Source organism: Neofelis nebulosa, chromosome 14, assembly GCF_028018385.1.
Source record: "Neofelis nebulosa isolate mNeoNeb1 chromosome 14, mNeoNeb1.pri, whole genome shotgun sequence".
Classification (NCBI taxonomy): domain Eukaryota; kingdom Metazoa; phylum Chordata; class Mammalia; order Carnivora; family Felidae; genus Neofelis; species Neofelis nebulosa.
The window spans coordinates 17,658,041-17,673,878 of record NC_080795.1 but is presented as its reverse complement, the minus strand read 5'-3'; the positions used below and the strand labels follow the sequence as shown (position 1 = coordinate 17,673,878).

At 40.6% G+C, this 15,838-nt stretch overlaps 2 protein-coding genes across 18 annotated transcripts in view; one reads left to right on the top strand and one right to left on the bottom strand.

The window, feature by feature from the left end:
• Window positions 1–10,812, top strand: part of ARFGEF1 (ADP ribosylation factor guanine nucleotide exchange factor 1) — a 149,672-nt gene extending 138,860 nt beyond the window's left edge. For 3 of the 4 annotated variants that reach the window (XM_058699744.1, XM_058699746.1, XM_058699747.1), the window contains 5 exons: window positions 3,278–3,417; window positions 4,938–5,106; window positions 6,650–6,788; window positions 7,742–7,859; window positions 9,353–10,812. In XM_058699744.1, coding sequence (XP_058555727.1) covers window positions 3,278–3,417; window positions 4,938–5,106; window positions 6,650–6,788; window positions 7,742–7,859; window positions 9,353–9,517 — 731 coding nt within the window. In that variant the 3' untranslated portion in view covers window positions 9,518–10,812. Of the gene's footprint in view, window positions 1–3,277; window positions 3,418–4,937; window positions 5,107–6,649; window positions 6,789–7,741; window positions 7,860–9,352 lie in introns of those variants that run through there. The other variant, XM_058699745.1, reaches the window with a different exon arrangement.
• Window positions 10,813–11,886: 1,074 nt separating this feature from the next.
• CSPP1 (centrosome and spindle pole associated protein 1) overlaps window positions 11,887–15,838 on the bottom strand; it is a 155,645-nt gene continuing 151,693 nt past the window's right edge. For 13 of the 14 annotated variants that reach the window (XM_058699749.1, XM_058699755.1, XM_058699752.1 and 10 more), the window contains 2 exons: window positions 14,315–14,453; window positions 11,887–12,508 (listed from right to left, as the gene is read on the bottom strand). In XM_058699749.1, the coding sequence (XP_058555732.1) occupies window positions 12,297–12,508; window positions 14,315–14,453 (351 nt within the window). In that variant the 3' untranslated portion in view covers window positions 11,887–12,296. Of the gene's footprint in view, window positions 12,509–13,236; window positions 13,384–14,314; window positions 14,454–15,838 lie in introns of all 14 variants that reach the window. The other variant, XR_009253708.1, reaches the window with a different exon arrangement.

The following is a 15,838-nucleotide window of genomic DNA, read 5'->3' as shown; positions in this document are numbered from 1 at the left end:
AGCATAATGTTTTTAAGGTCCACCCACACTGTGAAATTGGTCAGTGACTGATACTTCTTTATGACCAGTTGTCATTTGTTTGGATATGTATCACATTTTGTTTATCCAGTCATTTGCTGATGGCCGTTTGGGTTTGTTCTATCTTTTGGTTATCATCATGCTGTTGTGAATGTCTGTGTACAGTATAACTTGAGTACCTGTTTTTAATTATGTTGGCTGTACACACAGGAGTGGAATTTTGGGGTCATATTATAGGATAGTTCTATGTTTAACTTTGTAGGGAACCACTAAAACATGTTCCACAGTGGCATTCCAACTAACAATTCCAATGTATCCACATCCTCACCATCACTTCTTTTTTTTTTTTAAATGACCATCCTAGTGGGTGTGAAGTGGTACCCCATCGTAGATTTGATGTGCATTTCCCTGATGATTAGTGGTGTTAAGCATCTTTTCATGTGCTTATTGCCATTTGTTTGTTTTCTGTGGAGAAATATTTATGTCCTTTGCTCTTTTTTAAATTGGGTTGTCTTGTTGTAGTTGAATTGTAAGTTTGTTACACACTCTGGATACTATACCTGTATCACATATATGATTTGCAGATATTTATTTTCTCGTGTTGTATAGTTCTTATCATTTCTTTAATAACATCTGATGCACAAAGTTTTTAACTCGGATGAAGTCCAATTTACCTGTTTTTTCTTGCTCATGCTTTTGGTGTCATGGCTAAGAATCACTTGCCAGAACTAAGGTCATGAAGGTTTTCCCCAATGTTTTAAGAGTTTTGTACTTTAGCCCTTACATTTAGGTTGTTGATCCATTTTGAGTTAATTTTTTTTTTTCAGGGAATTTTTTTTATGAATCCTAGGTTCTTATACTTGTTCTTGAGAGAAGACAGAGCTTCTGGCTTCAGTCACGGTGTTTTGCTAACTTCTTAAAGGGGAGAGGGAGATGGGTAGTGGTGAGTGGCTGATTTTCATTTTTTATTCCTGTTCTCTGGAGAACAGCATATCTCGTGCAGGAATCCACGACAACTTTGCACTGGAACATGCCATAAGGACAGAATAGTGAGTGGCTCTTCTCTCTCTCAGCCCCAAGACTGAATTTAAATATACTTTAGCCTTGCAAAGTAAGGATGTGGTCATCACACATTAGAAAGTTTTCACGTGGCTAATCTAGGGAGACACCTTTAACTGGAGCTGCGTGCTGCTCCCCATACCCAGAGCCGAGGGCCCAGGCTTGTTTCCTACTATCAGATGTCCTGCCCTCTATCTCCTTTAAGTTCTTTAGGAAAAGTTTGCCATGGAATTGTTGATTCAGAATAGGTGGAGCTAGAGGAAGAACAAATGGCCACCATGTCCCCATGAGCCCTTTCAACTTAGTGGAAGAGAGACTGTCTGCTGTCTCCTGCTCAGGGGAAAGAATCACAGCACACACCTGAGTATTTCGCCCTGTCCGAGGGGCAGCTATCTCGTTCTTCCTGTACACGTTCTTTCTGTACACGTTAAGAAAACACCACCACCACCCCATCTAGTCTCAGCTCAGCGCCTGCTGTCTCACATAGTGAATCTTGTTTAGCTTTGGTGAACCAGTGAAATGGTCACCTACTATAACCCTGGCAGTGTCAGCCCTCGTTATAAAATCTGTCCAAACATGCTGCTGGTCATTGCTAGTGAGTCTAAAGTTAAGATCGGTAGCCTCCCAGGACTACAGATCCTGGGCCAGGAGATCTGGACTCCTCCCAGGACTACAGATCCTGGAGAGGCCCAGCCTTACCCACTCAGTCAGAGTAGAGTCTCGTCAGCGATTCTGTCTGTTCACCCTGCTGACAGCTCTTTCTCCCCTTGAGTGGCTGATGCTGGAACCGATGAGAACACATCTCGTCAGACATCAGCCTAACTCCCAAGTCTCATTGAGAGTTCCACCTGTGCTGCCAGGAGTCTCCTGCTCTAGGGACGGAGTTTAGGACTTGAATGAAGGAGGTGAATGACTGACTGGTACTTGTCAGCTCTGACTGAGGTGAAGGACTAGGAAGAAGATACTGAAGAGGAGACAGTTGTGGGATTTGTGGTGTCTTTGTTTTACTTTTTGTTTGACATGAGATCTAGTAAGAAGTGTTACGTACTCCAGCATTTCTGAAAACTACCCGGAAAGGAGTCTTTATTAATGACCTCAATAAGAAGAGATTTACGCAAATTGTTTTGCTACCCCTAAAGCCCTTAAAACATGAGTTTGCATTCCACAAATTGGTGCCACAAAAAGGAATTTGTAATAAAAGCAAAAGTAGAGACTGAAGGATTGTAAGTCTGTAATGCTGAGTGATTGCCCGGAGAGTGATTTCCAGGCTGCTCCCCCTAGGCAGTCATCTGCCTCCTGGAAAGCTCACTGGAAGAGCTGCTCTGGACATCCCAGGATTGAGGTATGGCCTGGGGCCATCATTACAGCCACGTGTCAGTGTTGCCAAGCTCTTGCAGTATCTCAGTAGTTGAGTCCTTTTTCCTAACCTTGTGCTTTTGCATTTGCTTAACTGGGATGGTCAGTGAAATGGGAAATTCTTCTATGAACATGACCTTATGGGCTGTGGATTGTCAGAAACAGTCTTGTGTCTTGTTGAGCAAATTCATCCGGCTAGAGGAATGTAGTTATGTTTCATTTCACCTGTGGAGAGCATTTTGTGATCATGCACTTGGCATAACTTTTTATAGACTTCTTTGCTTACGGATCCATTTGAAAATATAAGGTCATTTTGGCTACAACTTCTAACCTGGATCCACATAAAACGTGCTCTGGTTAACCTGCAGTATCGTCCCACTTATCAGAATTTGTGGCTGTCTCTCCTTCCTTTCCCACAGATCTAGTTCCTGTTGTTTTCTTTTGGTATAGGCTTTATATTACCTATATTCAAAGGTCAAACTTGAGTTCCAGTAAATGCTATTAGCTTTTTTTTTTTTTAATTAAGCTTTTTAATGCATTTGTTGCATTTTATTAAAGAATAACTTAAATCTTCTTAAAGTTGCAGTGGGACCTTTTTGGACATTATTTACTGTTCTAAGTCATGGAGAATATTTTTATTTAAAAAATTATTTTCCTGAAGCTTTTCTAAAAATTGATGAGACTGAGTGGTGCTTATGTGCAAAGGCAGTATGTACTCAGTGTGATGTGTGCAAGTAACCTTCATTCATATGAATGTTTCCTTAAGCATTGTAATGTCATAGAAATTATAAAGGATTCAAAATAATTTTTGTTTGCATGTGCATTGGGGTGGGTTTCCTCACAGAATTTCCAGAACAAAAATTGTTTGCCGCCCTGTTGATTAAATGTGTTGTGCAGCTGGAACTCATCCAGACTATCGACAACATTGTGTTCTTCCCAGCCACAAGTAAGAAGGAAGATGCTGAAAACCTAGCTGCAGCCCAGGTATGGGGGTGTGAGGACAGCTGCTTTTATGTTGAATAGGAAGTTGGCTTTCATAGTCTGGGCCTCAGAGCAGAGGTCAAGCTAGAGACTTGATTTGGGGGCTCTTCATCACATAAATGTCATTTTAAACCTTGGGACTAAACGATATCCTCCAGGCAATAAGTGTGGGTGGGGCTGAGAGGACAGTTGGGTATTGAGCCCAGGGGCTTCCATGGTCAGAGCTCCTGGTGATAAGGCAGCTGGTAAAGAGCCTGAGAATAAGAATCCATGAGGCAAAGGAGAGAGAGCAGGAGACAGTGGTGTCCTGGAAGCCAAATGAAAAAGATGTTTTAAGAAGGATGTGATCATCTCTGTCAGATGCTCAGTGGGTCAAGTAATATTTTTTTTTCTTTTTTTTTTTAAGTAATGTTTCATCTGAGAGTTGCCTTCGAGCAATTTGGTGGACTTCAGTGACCTTGACATTGTGCTTAATTGTAATGTTGAGGACAAAAGCATTATTGAAATGGGTACCAGAGACGAGAGGAATTGCAGACAGCAAATATTTGATAATTGTGTCGAATATTGTTGTAAAGGGGTACAGAGAAATAGGATAATTGCTGGAGGAAGATGAAAGGGTCAGGAAAAGGGTTTGCTTTGTTCTTGTCTTTAAGATTGGCAATATTGCAGCATTTTCACTGATGAGAATTCTTCAGGAAAGAGAGAAACACAGAAAGAGGGACAGTTGCTGTCTTTATGAGTGAATGGGGGTGGCATCTAGGGCCAGTCCCCGGGGGGTTAGAAGCACAGGCAGTTGGTGCATTGTGACAGGAAAGCAAGCAAAGTATGTAGCTCTTAACACAGGAAGGTTGGTCTGTTTGCCAGTGGGAGTTTGCGGGAGGTCTCTTCTGATAGCTTCTGGTTTCTCATTGAGAGAAGAAAAATCCTCTACCAAATGAAGTGGGAGGAGAATATTAGATACTTGAGGAGAGAAGTGAAAACATGAGTTAATCATCTAGAGAGTGGACTCAGGCAGTGCAGGATTGCTTGGGCACCACCCAGAGCCCACTGGATTTAAAATCAGTCTGTTTTCTCCCGTTATGTTTGTTGTGTGGGTATAGACGTGGAGTAGGCAGTTTTGCCAGCCAATTAATCTAAAAAGAGTGAGGGATTATGCAAGAGAGCAATTATAACTGCAGTTCCTAGAATCCAAACTGGTGAAGTAGAGAAGTGAGGACCTAATGGGGGTGAGGAACAGTGAGGGCTGTAGGCTCTGGTAGGGGCGGAGCTCCTGGAGTTAGGAATTAGGAAGGGAATTGAGAAGATAGGAGGTGGTGCCTGGTGACTAGGATGCATGGAATATAAAGGCTCAGGAAATGTAATAACAAAAGATGGACATTTTCCTATTTTCTATTGAGCTAGAAAAGATTAAGTTCTGTGGCTTGCTCGTAAAGCTGATCTTTGGGGGAGCACAGAGTTCTAAATTTACTAAAATTTGTGACTCTGTGTGTGTGCGCGTGCTGTGGTGCTTTGTTTTTCCAAAGAGAGATGCCGTGGACTTTGATGTTCGAGTTGATACTCAAGACCAAGGAATGTACCGCTTTTTAACATCACAACAACTTTTTAAGCTACTGGACTGCTTATTAGAGTCACATAGATTTGCAAAAGCATTTAATTCCAACAACGAACAGAGGACTGCTTTATGGAAAGCAGGTAAGCTGGGCAGGTGTCACACTTTAATGTTCACCATTAATGCTTGTGCACTGGGGCTGTATACATGGATCAGAATTCATGGTTTGTATGCTTCAGGTCTATGGCTTTCACTGTGTGAACTTTTTACCTTAATAGTAATAATCGGAAGGCAGTCCGATTGCCAGAATCGATAGCCAGGCCTTTGTCTGATCTACACTAAGCCAGCTAACTGCTGGGGGAGATTTGTTTCCCCCTTGTTTAATCAACTTGTTCTTTGATTTGGCCATTTTTTCATCTTGTTCACCCAGCGTGGGCCTTCCTGTTGATACTGTCAGCATACTAAAAGCTGCTGTTTTATGAAAAAAAGCATATGACAGTCCTAAACATGAGATCTTGCATCTGTATTCCAGTGACTTCTCCATACTTACCTGGGAGTGGCCACACCTCAGAATGGAAGTGAATGTTTTGGGTGGGGGGGTGGTGGTGGGCAAATTTACTTTTGGACAAATTGGAATCTTTAAATGAAACAACGTTTGGGGCGCCTGGGTGGCTCACTTGGTTAAGCGGCCGACTTCGGCTCAGGTCATGATCTCGCAGTCCGTGAGTTCGAGCCCCGTGTCAGGCTCTGTGCTGACAGCTCAGAGCCTGGAGTCTGTTTCAGATTCTGTGTTTCCCTCCCTCTGACCCTCCCCTGTTCATGCTCTGTCTCTCCCTGTCTCAAAAATAAATAAAAACGTTAAAAAATTTTTTTAATGAAACAACTTTATAATAATTACATTGACATTCAATTTTTTATTTAAGAAATAGTTCCTTGGTACCTATTATGTGCAAAACAGTGCTGGAAGAGTGAGAGGCAGAATATGCAGCAAAACAATATTTACTGAACATCAAACTCTGTGAAATAGTGTTGGGTACTTTACATTTGCATATTTACTTAATCTAAAATGATTGTTTAATTCCTAATTAAGCTCATGGCTTTGTTCATCCTCTTCCCTCTTCAACCTGACTTCTGGAAAGAGTAGTTCAACCGAAGTTGTTTCTACCTTCCAACTGGGAATTCTCCTGCTAAATCCACCAGGCTCCGTGTGTCCATATGCAGTGGGCACTTTGCACTGCTGACGACCTTGGAAAACCATCTCCATGCTGAGTGGTCTGCCCTGTTCATCCAGGAGCCCTGGCGCAGGCTATCTGGAGCTCATCAGGGCAGTTTCATTTGAAGAGTTCCACTTTCCCAGCCCAAACGTTGCTTTGTATTTCCTGGCCCCAGCTTGAAAGAGGAGGAAATTTTAAACGTAGAGATCGCCTTCTTGCCGAGTCTCCAGCCCAAGCTAGCCTCCTTCACAGTCTTGGGGTGTGCCTTCTCTGTGCACTCCTGTCCCTGTGGGCCACCTCAGGGGTGCTGAGATCCTGGGCTCAGGCTGCTGTGGCTTAGGGTAGCTTTGCTTTGTAAGCAGCAGTTGACACAGCTGAGTGACACAAAATGTGCCCTCGCATGAGGCTCTTTTGCCTTTCTTTCTGTAAGATGCCTTCCCAAGTTAATCCTGGAAACTTCCCTTTTCTGCAGGTTTCAAAGGCAAATCCAAACCTAACCTTCTGAAGCAGGAAACGAGCAGCCTGGCCTGTGGGCTGCGCATTCTCTTCCGGATGTACATGGACGAGAGCCGGGTTAGTGCCTGGGAAGAGGTCCAGCAAAGGCTTTTAAAGTAAGACTCTTGGTTGAGTTTCTGTCTTTGATTCACATGGCTCCATGGCACAGAGTAGGAAAGGACCGCTAGATTTGCACTCGGGGCAGAGTCCACAGCCCAGCCCCACTGCAGTGCCATGCAAATATTAGAGTGTAAGGAAGAGATTGTGAAAATTAAATACAGTCTCCTAGATGAACGTACTTGTGCACAGTTGGGGAGACATGAGCAAATCATGTCTGTTGCTGCTGGACAAAGGAAAAAGTGTGCTCTCTTAAAAGTTAAAACTTCGTCATTTTTAGGCTTTTTCATGCCACATAACTCCATTTTCACAAACTGATCATTTGTGAAAGTGAAACCTGCCTGCCTGCATTCAGTTAAAAAAAATATTTAGAGTTTTGTTAGTGTTACTTTTTTTGCATTCACTTTTTACATCATGACGACTTAAATTTCAAGTTCATGCTGAGAATCATGTCATTCAGAAAGAATGCTGTCTTCTGCATGATACTTTCGTGTGTTCACAGGGAACAGATGTTCTCAGAGACCAATTAAATACATTTTAGAATTTTAAGAGATGACTTAATCCCTATTTGCCCATTTTACTGATGAGACTCCTAAGACCCAGAGTATCTACACCTTCACAGTGAGTAAAGGAAAGAGCCACCCCAAATTTCAGCCCAAGTTTCTTGACGCCAGGCTTGGGCAGGTGCTACTGCACAGGGGCTCCGAAATTCAGTGAGACTTTGAGTAAAATGTGAATTTCCTGATAAACTACAGTGGCTTCTTATGTCTGATTTTCTTCCTAATTTGAAAAGCACACATTTATGCTGACAATCTAGTAAAGTTTGCAGACAGAATCTAACTAGTTCCTAATAGTAAAGTCCCTATCCACCTTGTCCCCGCTGGTCTTGATCTGTGAACATCCATAGCAGCAGGTACATAAGCACATGTAAAATGAGCCTTTTCTGTTACAGTGTCTGCAGTGAAGCCCTAAGTTACTTCCTTACTCTAACATCAGAAAGTCACCGGGAAGCCTGGACTAACTTACTGCTTTTGTTTCTAACTAAAGTTCTAAAGATAAGTGATAATAGGGTAAGTATGAGAGATTTTTTTACAGCCCTGCATTTCTAGCCTGAGCAGCAGCACACTCAAGTGGGAGGCAGGGGCACAGGGTAGCAGACCCACTGCTCAGAGGTAGATCAAGCAAGGTCCAGGCCACAGTGCTGCTCTGCCCTGGGCCGCCGCGGCCCTTGTGCTCATTGGCCCTTCATTCTTCTCCCTCCTTACCCTGCTTTGTTCTCTAATTAGTGACTCTGTAGCAGATTCAGTAAGGAAGGAATCAGAATCTTTCGGACACTCTTGACAAGCCACTGACTCCCCCACACTGTGCAATTTCCATCCTGACCCTTGAAGTCTCTCCTTTGGCCCCATTTTGAAAACTGCTGTTCTGCCCAACCCCTGGCTTGTACTCTGCCCCCTACCCAAGGCTATTTCTGGGCCCCAGGCCTCAGCCATTCCTTTGGCATATTTATCGGTTCCATGTGACACAGAGCCCCTAGTGAATGGGCCATAAATTCCTTTGAGAATTTGAAAGTAGAAATGAAGATAAATTAAAAATACATAACTATAAATATAAATACAGATGTCAGATTGGCAAAAATATGTATTTCACTTTTAAAACTAAACTAGCTCACATAAATGGAAGCGGGTTGCTGTGATCCCTGAATAGGTTTAAAAATGCAGTGAGGTGGCCTGAGATTTGGGCCATGGGACCCCATAGAGGCCGTGCAGTGTCAGTTGGTGCCATACAGATGTTCATCCCAAGTCATATGCTCTGGTCCACATGCATTCCCATCTGACTCCCAGGCTGGATAAAGCTTAGAGAAGTGACCTAAGGCATGAGCAGCCACGGGGCCAGGAAGGACTCCAAAGCGTAGTCCGTCTGATTCCACTACAAGCTTTCGTGCCACAGTCTGTCACACTGCTTCTTTGTCCCTCATGGGGTGTGGGGAGCAGGAGAGAGAACAGGCAGGTGACTTGTATTCAGAAATTAAAGAAGTCTAGCAAAGACCATAATTGTGGAATGTATAATCTTTGCCTGAAGAGTACATATTTTACATTGTAGTATTAGGTAGAAATTATAAATTTCTTAAGTAAGGTATTTTCCCTAAAATTAGAAATTTCTTTAACAAATAAGGTAGTTTCAATAACCCATAGCTTGTAAAAACTCAACTGTGATTCCCGCTGGTCTTACTTTTGCTTATTATCCAGGAAAAACAATGATAAATACTAGAAGTTTACCATAAGTTCAAGGAACTATAATAGAAAATGTTTTCCAAAATAAGGGTAGGTTAAGTGAATAATGTTTGTATTAAGTCTTTTGAAGTCTTTTCTCTTTTTAAAGAGAAGTATCTCTTTCAGTTTCCATAATCAATAATAGTCACTGCTTTATGCAGATGTATTTCCTCTGTCTTCACTGATTGGTGCAGGCCCCAAAATGGTTTGACTCTAAAGGCATTTTGAGCTTCTGTGATTTGGAATGCAAGCACTACTAACTGAGAAATTCTTACCCCTTCCACCCCCAGTTTAAGGCTCACGCGTCATTCTACTACCCTCTCTTATGTGAAATTATGCAATTTGACTTGATTCCTGAACTTCGTGCTGTTCTTAGAAGATTTTTTCTGCGAATTGGAGTAGTTTTTCAGATATCACAGCCACCTGAACAGGAACTTGGAATAAACAAGCAATGATGGCAACTTGGTATTTTTCTGTTGGCGTTTACATCCCTCCGCTCTTTAAAAGGACCCAGGAGCTGAGGTTTCCTACCTGAAAAATGGTTTCTCCGAATTGCAGTGTCTGAGGGTTACTGGTAAAGATGCTCAGAACTATAACTCAAACTTGCAATGCTCCAGTCCCTATTAGTAATCTGGTGGATTCTGTTAGTCATGTTGGGCTCATGTTGAGCAGAAAGCCTCTTTCCACAGTGTCCGCTTGTGTTCATGTGTCCTTCCCTGTCCTTGGCAGCAGGGAGAGCCCCACATATGTTTGGCAGGTGTGGAAGCAAAACTTTACCCAAAGAACTATAGATGTAAAGATTTGAACTTCTGCAAGAAGTACAACTCAGGAGAGCTGTATTTTGAAGGATAAAATGTTTATAATTGGGGTTGGGGGGAGAAAAAGAAATTATTGTTCATGGTATAGATATTTAGCAACTATGGTATTCTTATTCTGAAGATTTTTGCACACTCAGGCTATCTGAGATACTGGTAATCATCCTTCTGTGAAAAATGTACAGAGATGCAGGTCTGTAATATAAAAATCTTTAAACATTATATAGTTCTTCCTGCACTGTTTTATTTTAATTTCTTTATTTTCTTATTCATTTGCTAAATACCTATAATATTTTGTCAAATGCACTAAACATTTGGGTTGAACTTTGTCTTTTTTATTTTGTGGGGATTTTGGTTTTGCCCTTTTGAGGGGTGGGTCATTTTCAAGGTTTGACATGCCCAGAAGCTGTTGTGGCTGACACTTGTCATGATCAACAACAACAAAAAAGGTAGAAAATACTCCTACTGACCTAACTACCTGTAATATACTTCTCTTAGGGCCTCTAAAAGATGAGCCATTAAAATAGAGTTGATCCTTCATGGATTGAAACTTGAATCACTGCAAAATGATCTAGGTTGCTGTCACTTTCTTTTTTCTTTTGGGTGGAGGGGCTTGATGTAGATTTTACTCTATGTACAGAATTTAATGTTGAATATGTTAAAATAACAAATCTGGCATGGTTTGGGGAAGTTAGATTTACTGGAAATGTATTCATACTGTGAATTGTGCTCTGATGGTTAAAAAAAAGACAAGATTGTCAAGCATTCCGTATTAACAGTGGATGTAGAAAATTTTTTCAGATGGATAAAATGTATATGGTACAGATGTAAAGTTTTCTATGTAAAAAATTCTGTACAACTTTCTGTACAATATTGATTCTCATCTGGCATATTCTAATCAGGTTATAGGTCAATAAAGTTTTTGGATTATTTCATCAGTGCAATCAAACCCTGTGTAATCCACAGCCCCATGTTTCATTGATTTTTTTTTTTTTTTTTTTTTCTTTGTTAAAAGCTGAATTTAGGAATATTCTTGGCTGGAACTACAAATTCAGTGTTAATTCTGACATTTTCGTTCCAGCTTTTGGCATTAACATTTTGTGTAGTAATAACCCGAAATAAGGCTATACTATCTGCTAAAAGAGCTGAAGTCCCCTTTGGGGCAATTTGCCAGGGGACATTGTGTGTCCTAGGAGTCCGTTTGAGTTGTGTGGTACAACGGCATTAAAAAAAGGGGGGGGGGGGGATAACTGTTTATACTTCTAGATAATGAGTTTTTGAACAATGCATTTATAAAAGTGCCCCCAAGACACAGCCCTCTTTAAGCCCAGCTGGCTGCTAGAGCTGGGAACCGGTGGTTTATTTTATGGTACCAGGACTCTCCTTAGAGGAGACAAGAGGCTTTCGTGGTACTTTGAAATGAGGATAGGAGAGGAAAAATCTTCACAGTGAAGTAAACAATGATTAGGGTACAAAATTGAGTAAGATTTATATGCAGCTAAAATTTAAAATGGTAAAATTTCACACGAGGTAAACTTGTCCAATAGTTCCAATGGAAATGTACAAGAAGTAGGATCTGGGGGTGTTCTCAGTGGTCATGGTGCTAAAACCAAAGAATTATTTCCCAAAGGTACCATTTAATGGAGTGATTAGACAGACTGACTCACTTATCCAAGGGTCCATGGCAGTGCAGCAAGGATTCCAGTCTCTGTCGACCCCTGGGTGTTCTTGTCTGTCTTCAACTTCTAAAACACCTTGTTTAGAACCTCAGTTCCAGTTAAGAAATTAACATTGGCAATAAAAATTTCTATCAAGTAGTAAAGTCATATTAATCAGTAAATATAATGCTTTCATTCATAGAAAAATAGAGGCAGAAAGATGTGATAGTGTATGGCTCGTGGGAATGAAATCAGTTATGATTCCCATCATTTGTACTGAATCAGTAGCTATAAATAACATGGAAGTAGCTAGCACATGTGATTCACTACCTAGCAACTGAAAGTCACAACTACAACCAATGTATTTATTAAGCGAATCATTTTGAATCGCGAGAACAATGGCAAATGTACAAACGAGTATTCAGGTTTTGCAATACTGTTAAGACACTTGTTTTATTCACCTTATCTTACGAGAATTTAATAATGCACATATGGTAGTTGATTCCAAGAGTTCATTACCACCTAATGTATGGCAAAATTGTGCAAAAATAATTCTATTTAATTCTACATTATATAAATTAATCATGGCCTTTTATGTACATCATATACATCATCATGGGAAAAATACACCTTATATACAGATGGAACTTGTGTAAGTAACGTTCAGGTAGTGACCAAAAGTAGCACACATATTACCAAAGGTTCAGATTTAACATTCCTTTCACCTTAAAAGGCACTGCTGGATCCCAATACAGATTTATTTAACCGTGGGCAGTAGACAGGCCCTGCCAATTGAAAATGCCTAGTTTTCCAGGAACCTGCTGCTGCTCCTGGTTCAGTTGCTCTGCCATGAATCCTTTCAGTGTTTCTGAGGTGCCTGGGCGGAGCCAGGGCTCAGTCGCTACAGAGTTTGAGCCATCGTCTCCCATGTGCTTCAGCAGGTCATCAGGGTCAACCAGTGAACTTTCATCGTCTACAGGAGGCAAGAGGGACATGACTCAGGTAACACTGGTGGCAAGGAGGTGACATGAACATAGATCTCTTGTCATCTAACCCGTTCCAGCCCCGCATTTCTCCATATTATGGTGTTCTACAGTGTACTGTCCTGTCCAGATGCTTCATTTTAACGTTTTATTTTTGAGACAGGGAGAGACAGAGCATGAACAGGGGAGGGTCAGAAGAGGGAGACAGAGAATCCGAAACAGGCTCCAGGCTCTGAGCTGTCAGCACAGAGCCCAACGTGGGGCTCGAACTCAGGAACTGTGAGATCATGACCTGAGCCGAAGTCGGCCGCTTAACCGGCTGAGCCACCCAGGCGCCCCCAGATGCTTCATTTTAGAGGTCAGGGAAAAAAAGAAAAACCGGCCAAGTGAATAAGTTGACTGACTCCATGGTACCATCACCCACAGGAATTCCAAAGATAGCAAAGTAGATGGCGCCAGACAGGTAAGGTGTTGGTAGAAGTGTAAGCAACCTTACAAAGCTTTAAATTTAGCAAAGTTTTAGAAATAACTCCGAACCTTTTAACAATGCTATAAAGAAATAAAGTGATTTTAAGGAAAGCACCAGACAGGGGATGAAATTATTTACATTCCTGCACCTAATCTAGGAGGTTGGGATCTTCTCCATTAGCAAGTCCCTAATTTAGGGTTCATTCTTTAATTAAATGTGTTCAACTTCTTTATCTGTATTTTTACTTACTAGATATAATAGGAAAATCTGTCTTCCTACTCTGTGATGTCAAAATCTTTTTAAATTACATCTCCCGGTCTGTGAAGGATTGGCCCAGCAAAGGGACATGTGCAGGCAATTTAATGAGCAATCAATCCACATCGCACCAAAAAGCTCCTGTTTGAAAGGACAATGTTACAGTTTAGAAGCTAAAAACCTTCTGAAAGAGATTCTTCAAATGCTCTATTTTCTCTCAATTATTTAAATATATTCCTATTAAATATTAATTCTCCTTACTGGTTCTAAAAGAAATTGAGGAACAGGTAATCCTCGGTACACATTAAAAGAATTGTTTTCCCGTTGATCCACATTTTTTCAGGTATGATATGAAAAGTATGGCTCCAATTTATATCACCTGGACTGCTGCCAATTGTATGAGTGTAGTTTTAAATTCATAAAGTGTTAAAGGTAGGAAAATTGCTATTAGAAAATTATTGGATGTAGGTTTACAGACTAACAGGAATTGTCCCAAAAGACCACTATGCTATTTGCTAAAACTAATACAGGGAGGTCAGTAGCTGCCTAAGGAACCATCCTGCCTGCCTGTGCTTGGTGAACACGCTTCAACTTGCTGATCACCAAAGCAATGAGACAGTGAAGCTCCTAATGAAAACACTGGCTTCTAAAAAGAAATACTAACCTGAGGCTATTTTGCTCTATGGCATCAAAAGGCAAGTAAAAAAAAAAAAAAATTGTGAGGTTAATTTCTAACAATCTCTAACTTCAATAAGGGAGGTGAGATAATGAAACTAATACATTTTCCCTGGTGAAAGCAAAGCCTAGATACATTTAGTAAAAACTTCATCTGTTTAGAATCCACTAAAAAAAAAAAGGACCCTCTCTGGTAGAAAGAATCTGATGCAAAATTGATCCTAAGTCGAGGTTTTCCTGGATGGTATCTGTGGTTCTAGTCCTTACAATTCAAAGAGATTTCAGAATTCCTTCCTCTATCCCCTGACCCCAGCCATCAGCGAAAACTCCCACGGAAACAGGTTTCAGTTCTTACAGAATGTGCTATGTATATAGTCTATTAAGCTTGGCCATTTACCTGTATTAATCGGTTTATTCTGAAATTCATTCAGTCTTCGCATCCGTTCTTCATTTCTCGTTCTAAGCTGATCAATATTTATGCTGGACACAGATTTCAAAGACAGACCATCTGGTGGTACATTAGGATGACCATTATCCTGTAATTAGAAAATAGAATTTCAGAAACAATCATTAGTTAACATAAAATGTTAATAAATCAGTGAATCTAAAAATACTCTTGCCCCTAATAAGTGTACAGTGTGATGAACAAAAGAAAACAAATGGAAATCTGTAGCATTTATATTCTAACTCCTGGTTTTTATATTCATGCAGGCTCAGATGAAGGTATAGCATTTGTGATTATATTTAAATGCCATCAGGCTGGGGTGAAAGTGGGGAATTGTAAGACCCAGAAGGTAAAAATTGAAGTAACGGGGTAAGAATCAGTTGAGCTACAGTAATCAAGACACGGTGGTAATGGCATAAAGACATACCTACAGATCAATGGAATAGATATGAGAGCCTGGGAATAAACCTTTACCTTTATGGAGAAAAGAGCCAACAAAATTCACTAGGGGAAAGAATATCTTTCCAACAAATATTGGAACAACTGGATTGTTCACATACAAAAAAATGAATTTGGAACCCAAACCTCACATCAATTGCGAAAGTTAACACAGTGTGGATCACTGACTTAAATTTAAGAGCAAAAGCTATAGGGGTGCCTGGGTGGCTCAGTAGGTTAAGCATCTGGCTCTTGGTTTCGAGCCCCATATCGGGCTCTGTGCTGGTAGTGCTGAGTCTGCTTGGGATTTGATCTCTCCCTCTCTCTTTGCCCCTCCCCCACTCACACTGTCTCTGTCTCTCTCAAAGTAAATACATTAAAAAAAAAATGCAAAAGCTGTAAAATTCCTTAGAAGAAAACACAGAAGTAATTTTCATGATAACTGGGTTAGGTAATGGTTTCTTAGATAAAATACCAAAAGTACAAGCAATAGAAGACTGCTAAATTGGACCTCGTCAAGATTAAAAGCTTCTCTATTTTAGTAGACACCATCAAGAAAGTAAAAAAAAGCCACAAAATTAAAGAAAAATCTGCAGATCATATATCTACTAAAGGACTTGTGTCTAGACATATAAAGAACTTACAAAACAACAGACAACCTGATTAGAAAATGGACAAAGGATTTGCATAGACATATTTTCAAAGATACACCAATGGCTAAGAAGCACATGAAAATATACTTAACATCTTAGGGAAATACAAATCAAACCCACAATGATATATTGCTTCATCACACTCACTAGGATGACATTATATAATAAAAGAGACGGTAACAAGTGGTGGCCGTGATACCGAACACCTGGCTTCCCTTCATATACTGCTGCTAGGAGTATAAAACGGTATAGCCAGTTTGGAAAAGTCTGGCAGTTCCTCAAAATGTTGGCCACAGTTAACACTATAACCCAACAATTCAATTCCTAGGTGTTTATGCAACAGAATACAAAAGCATTAAAAAACTTGTACACATGGGGCACCTGA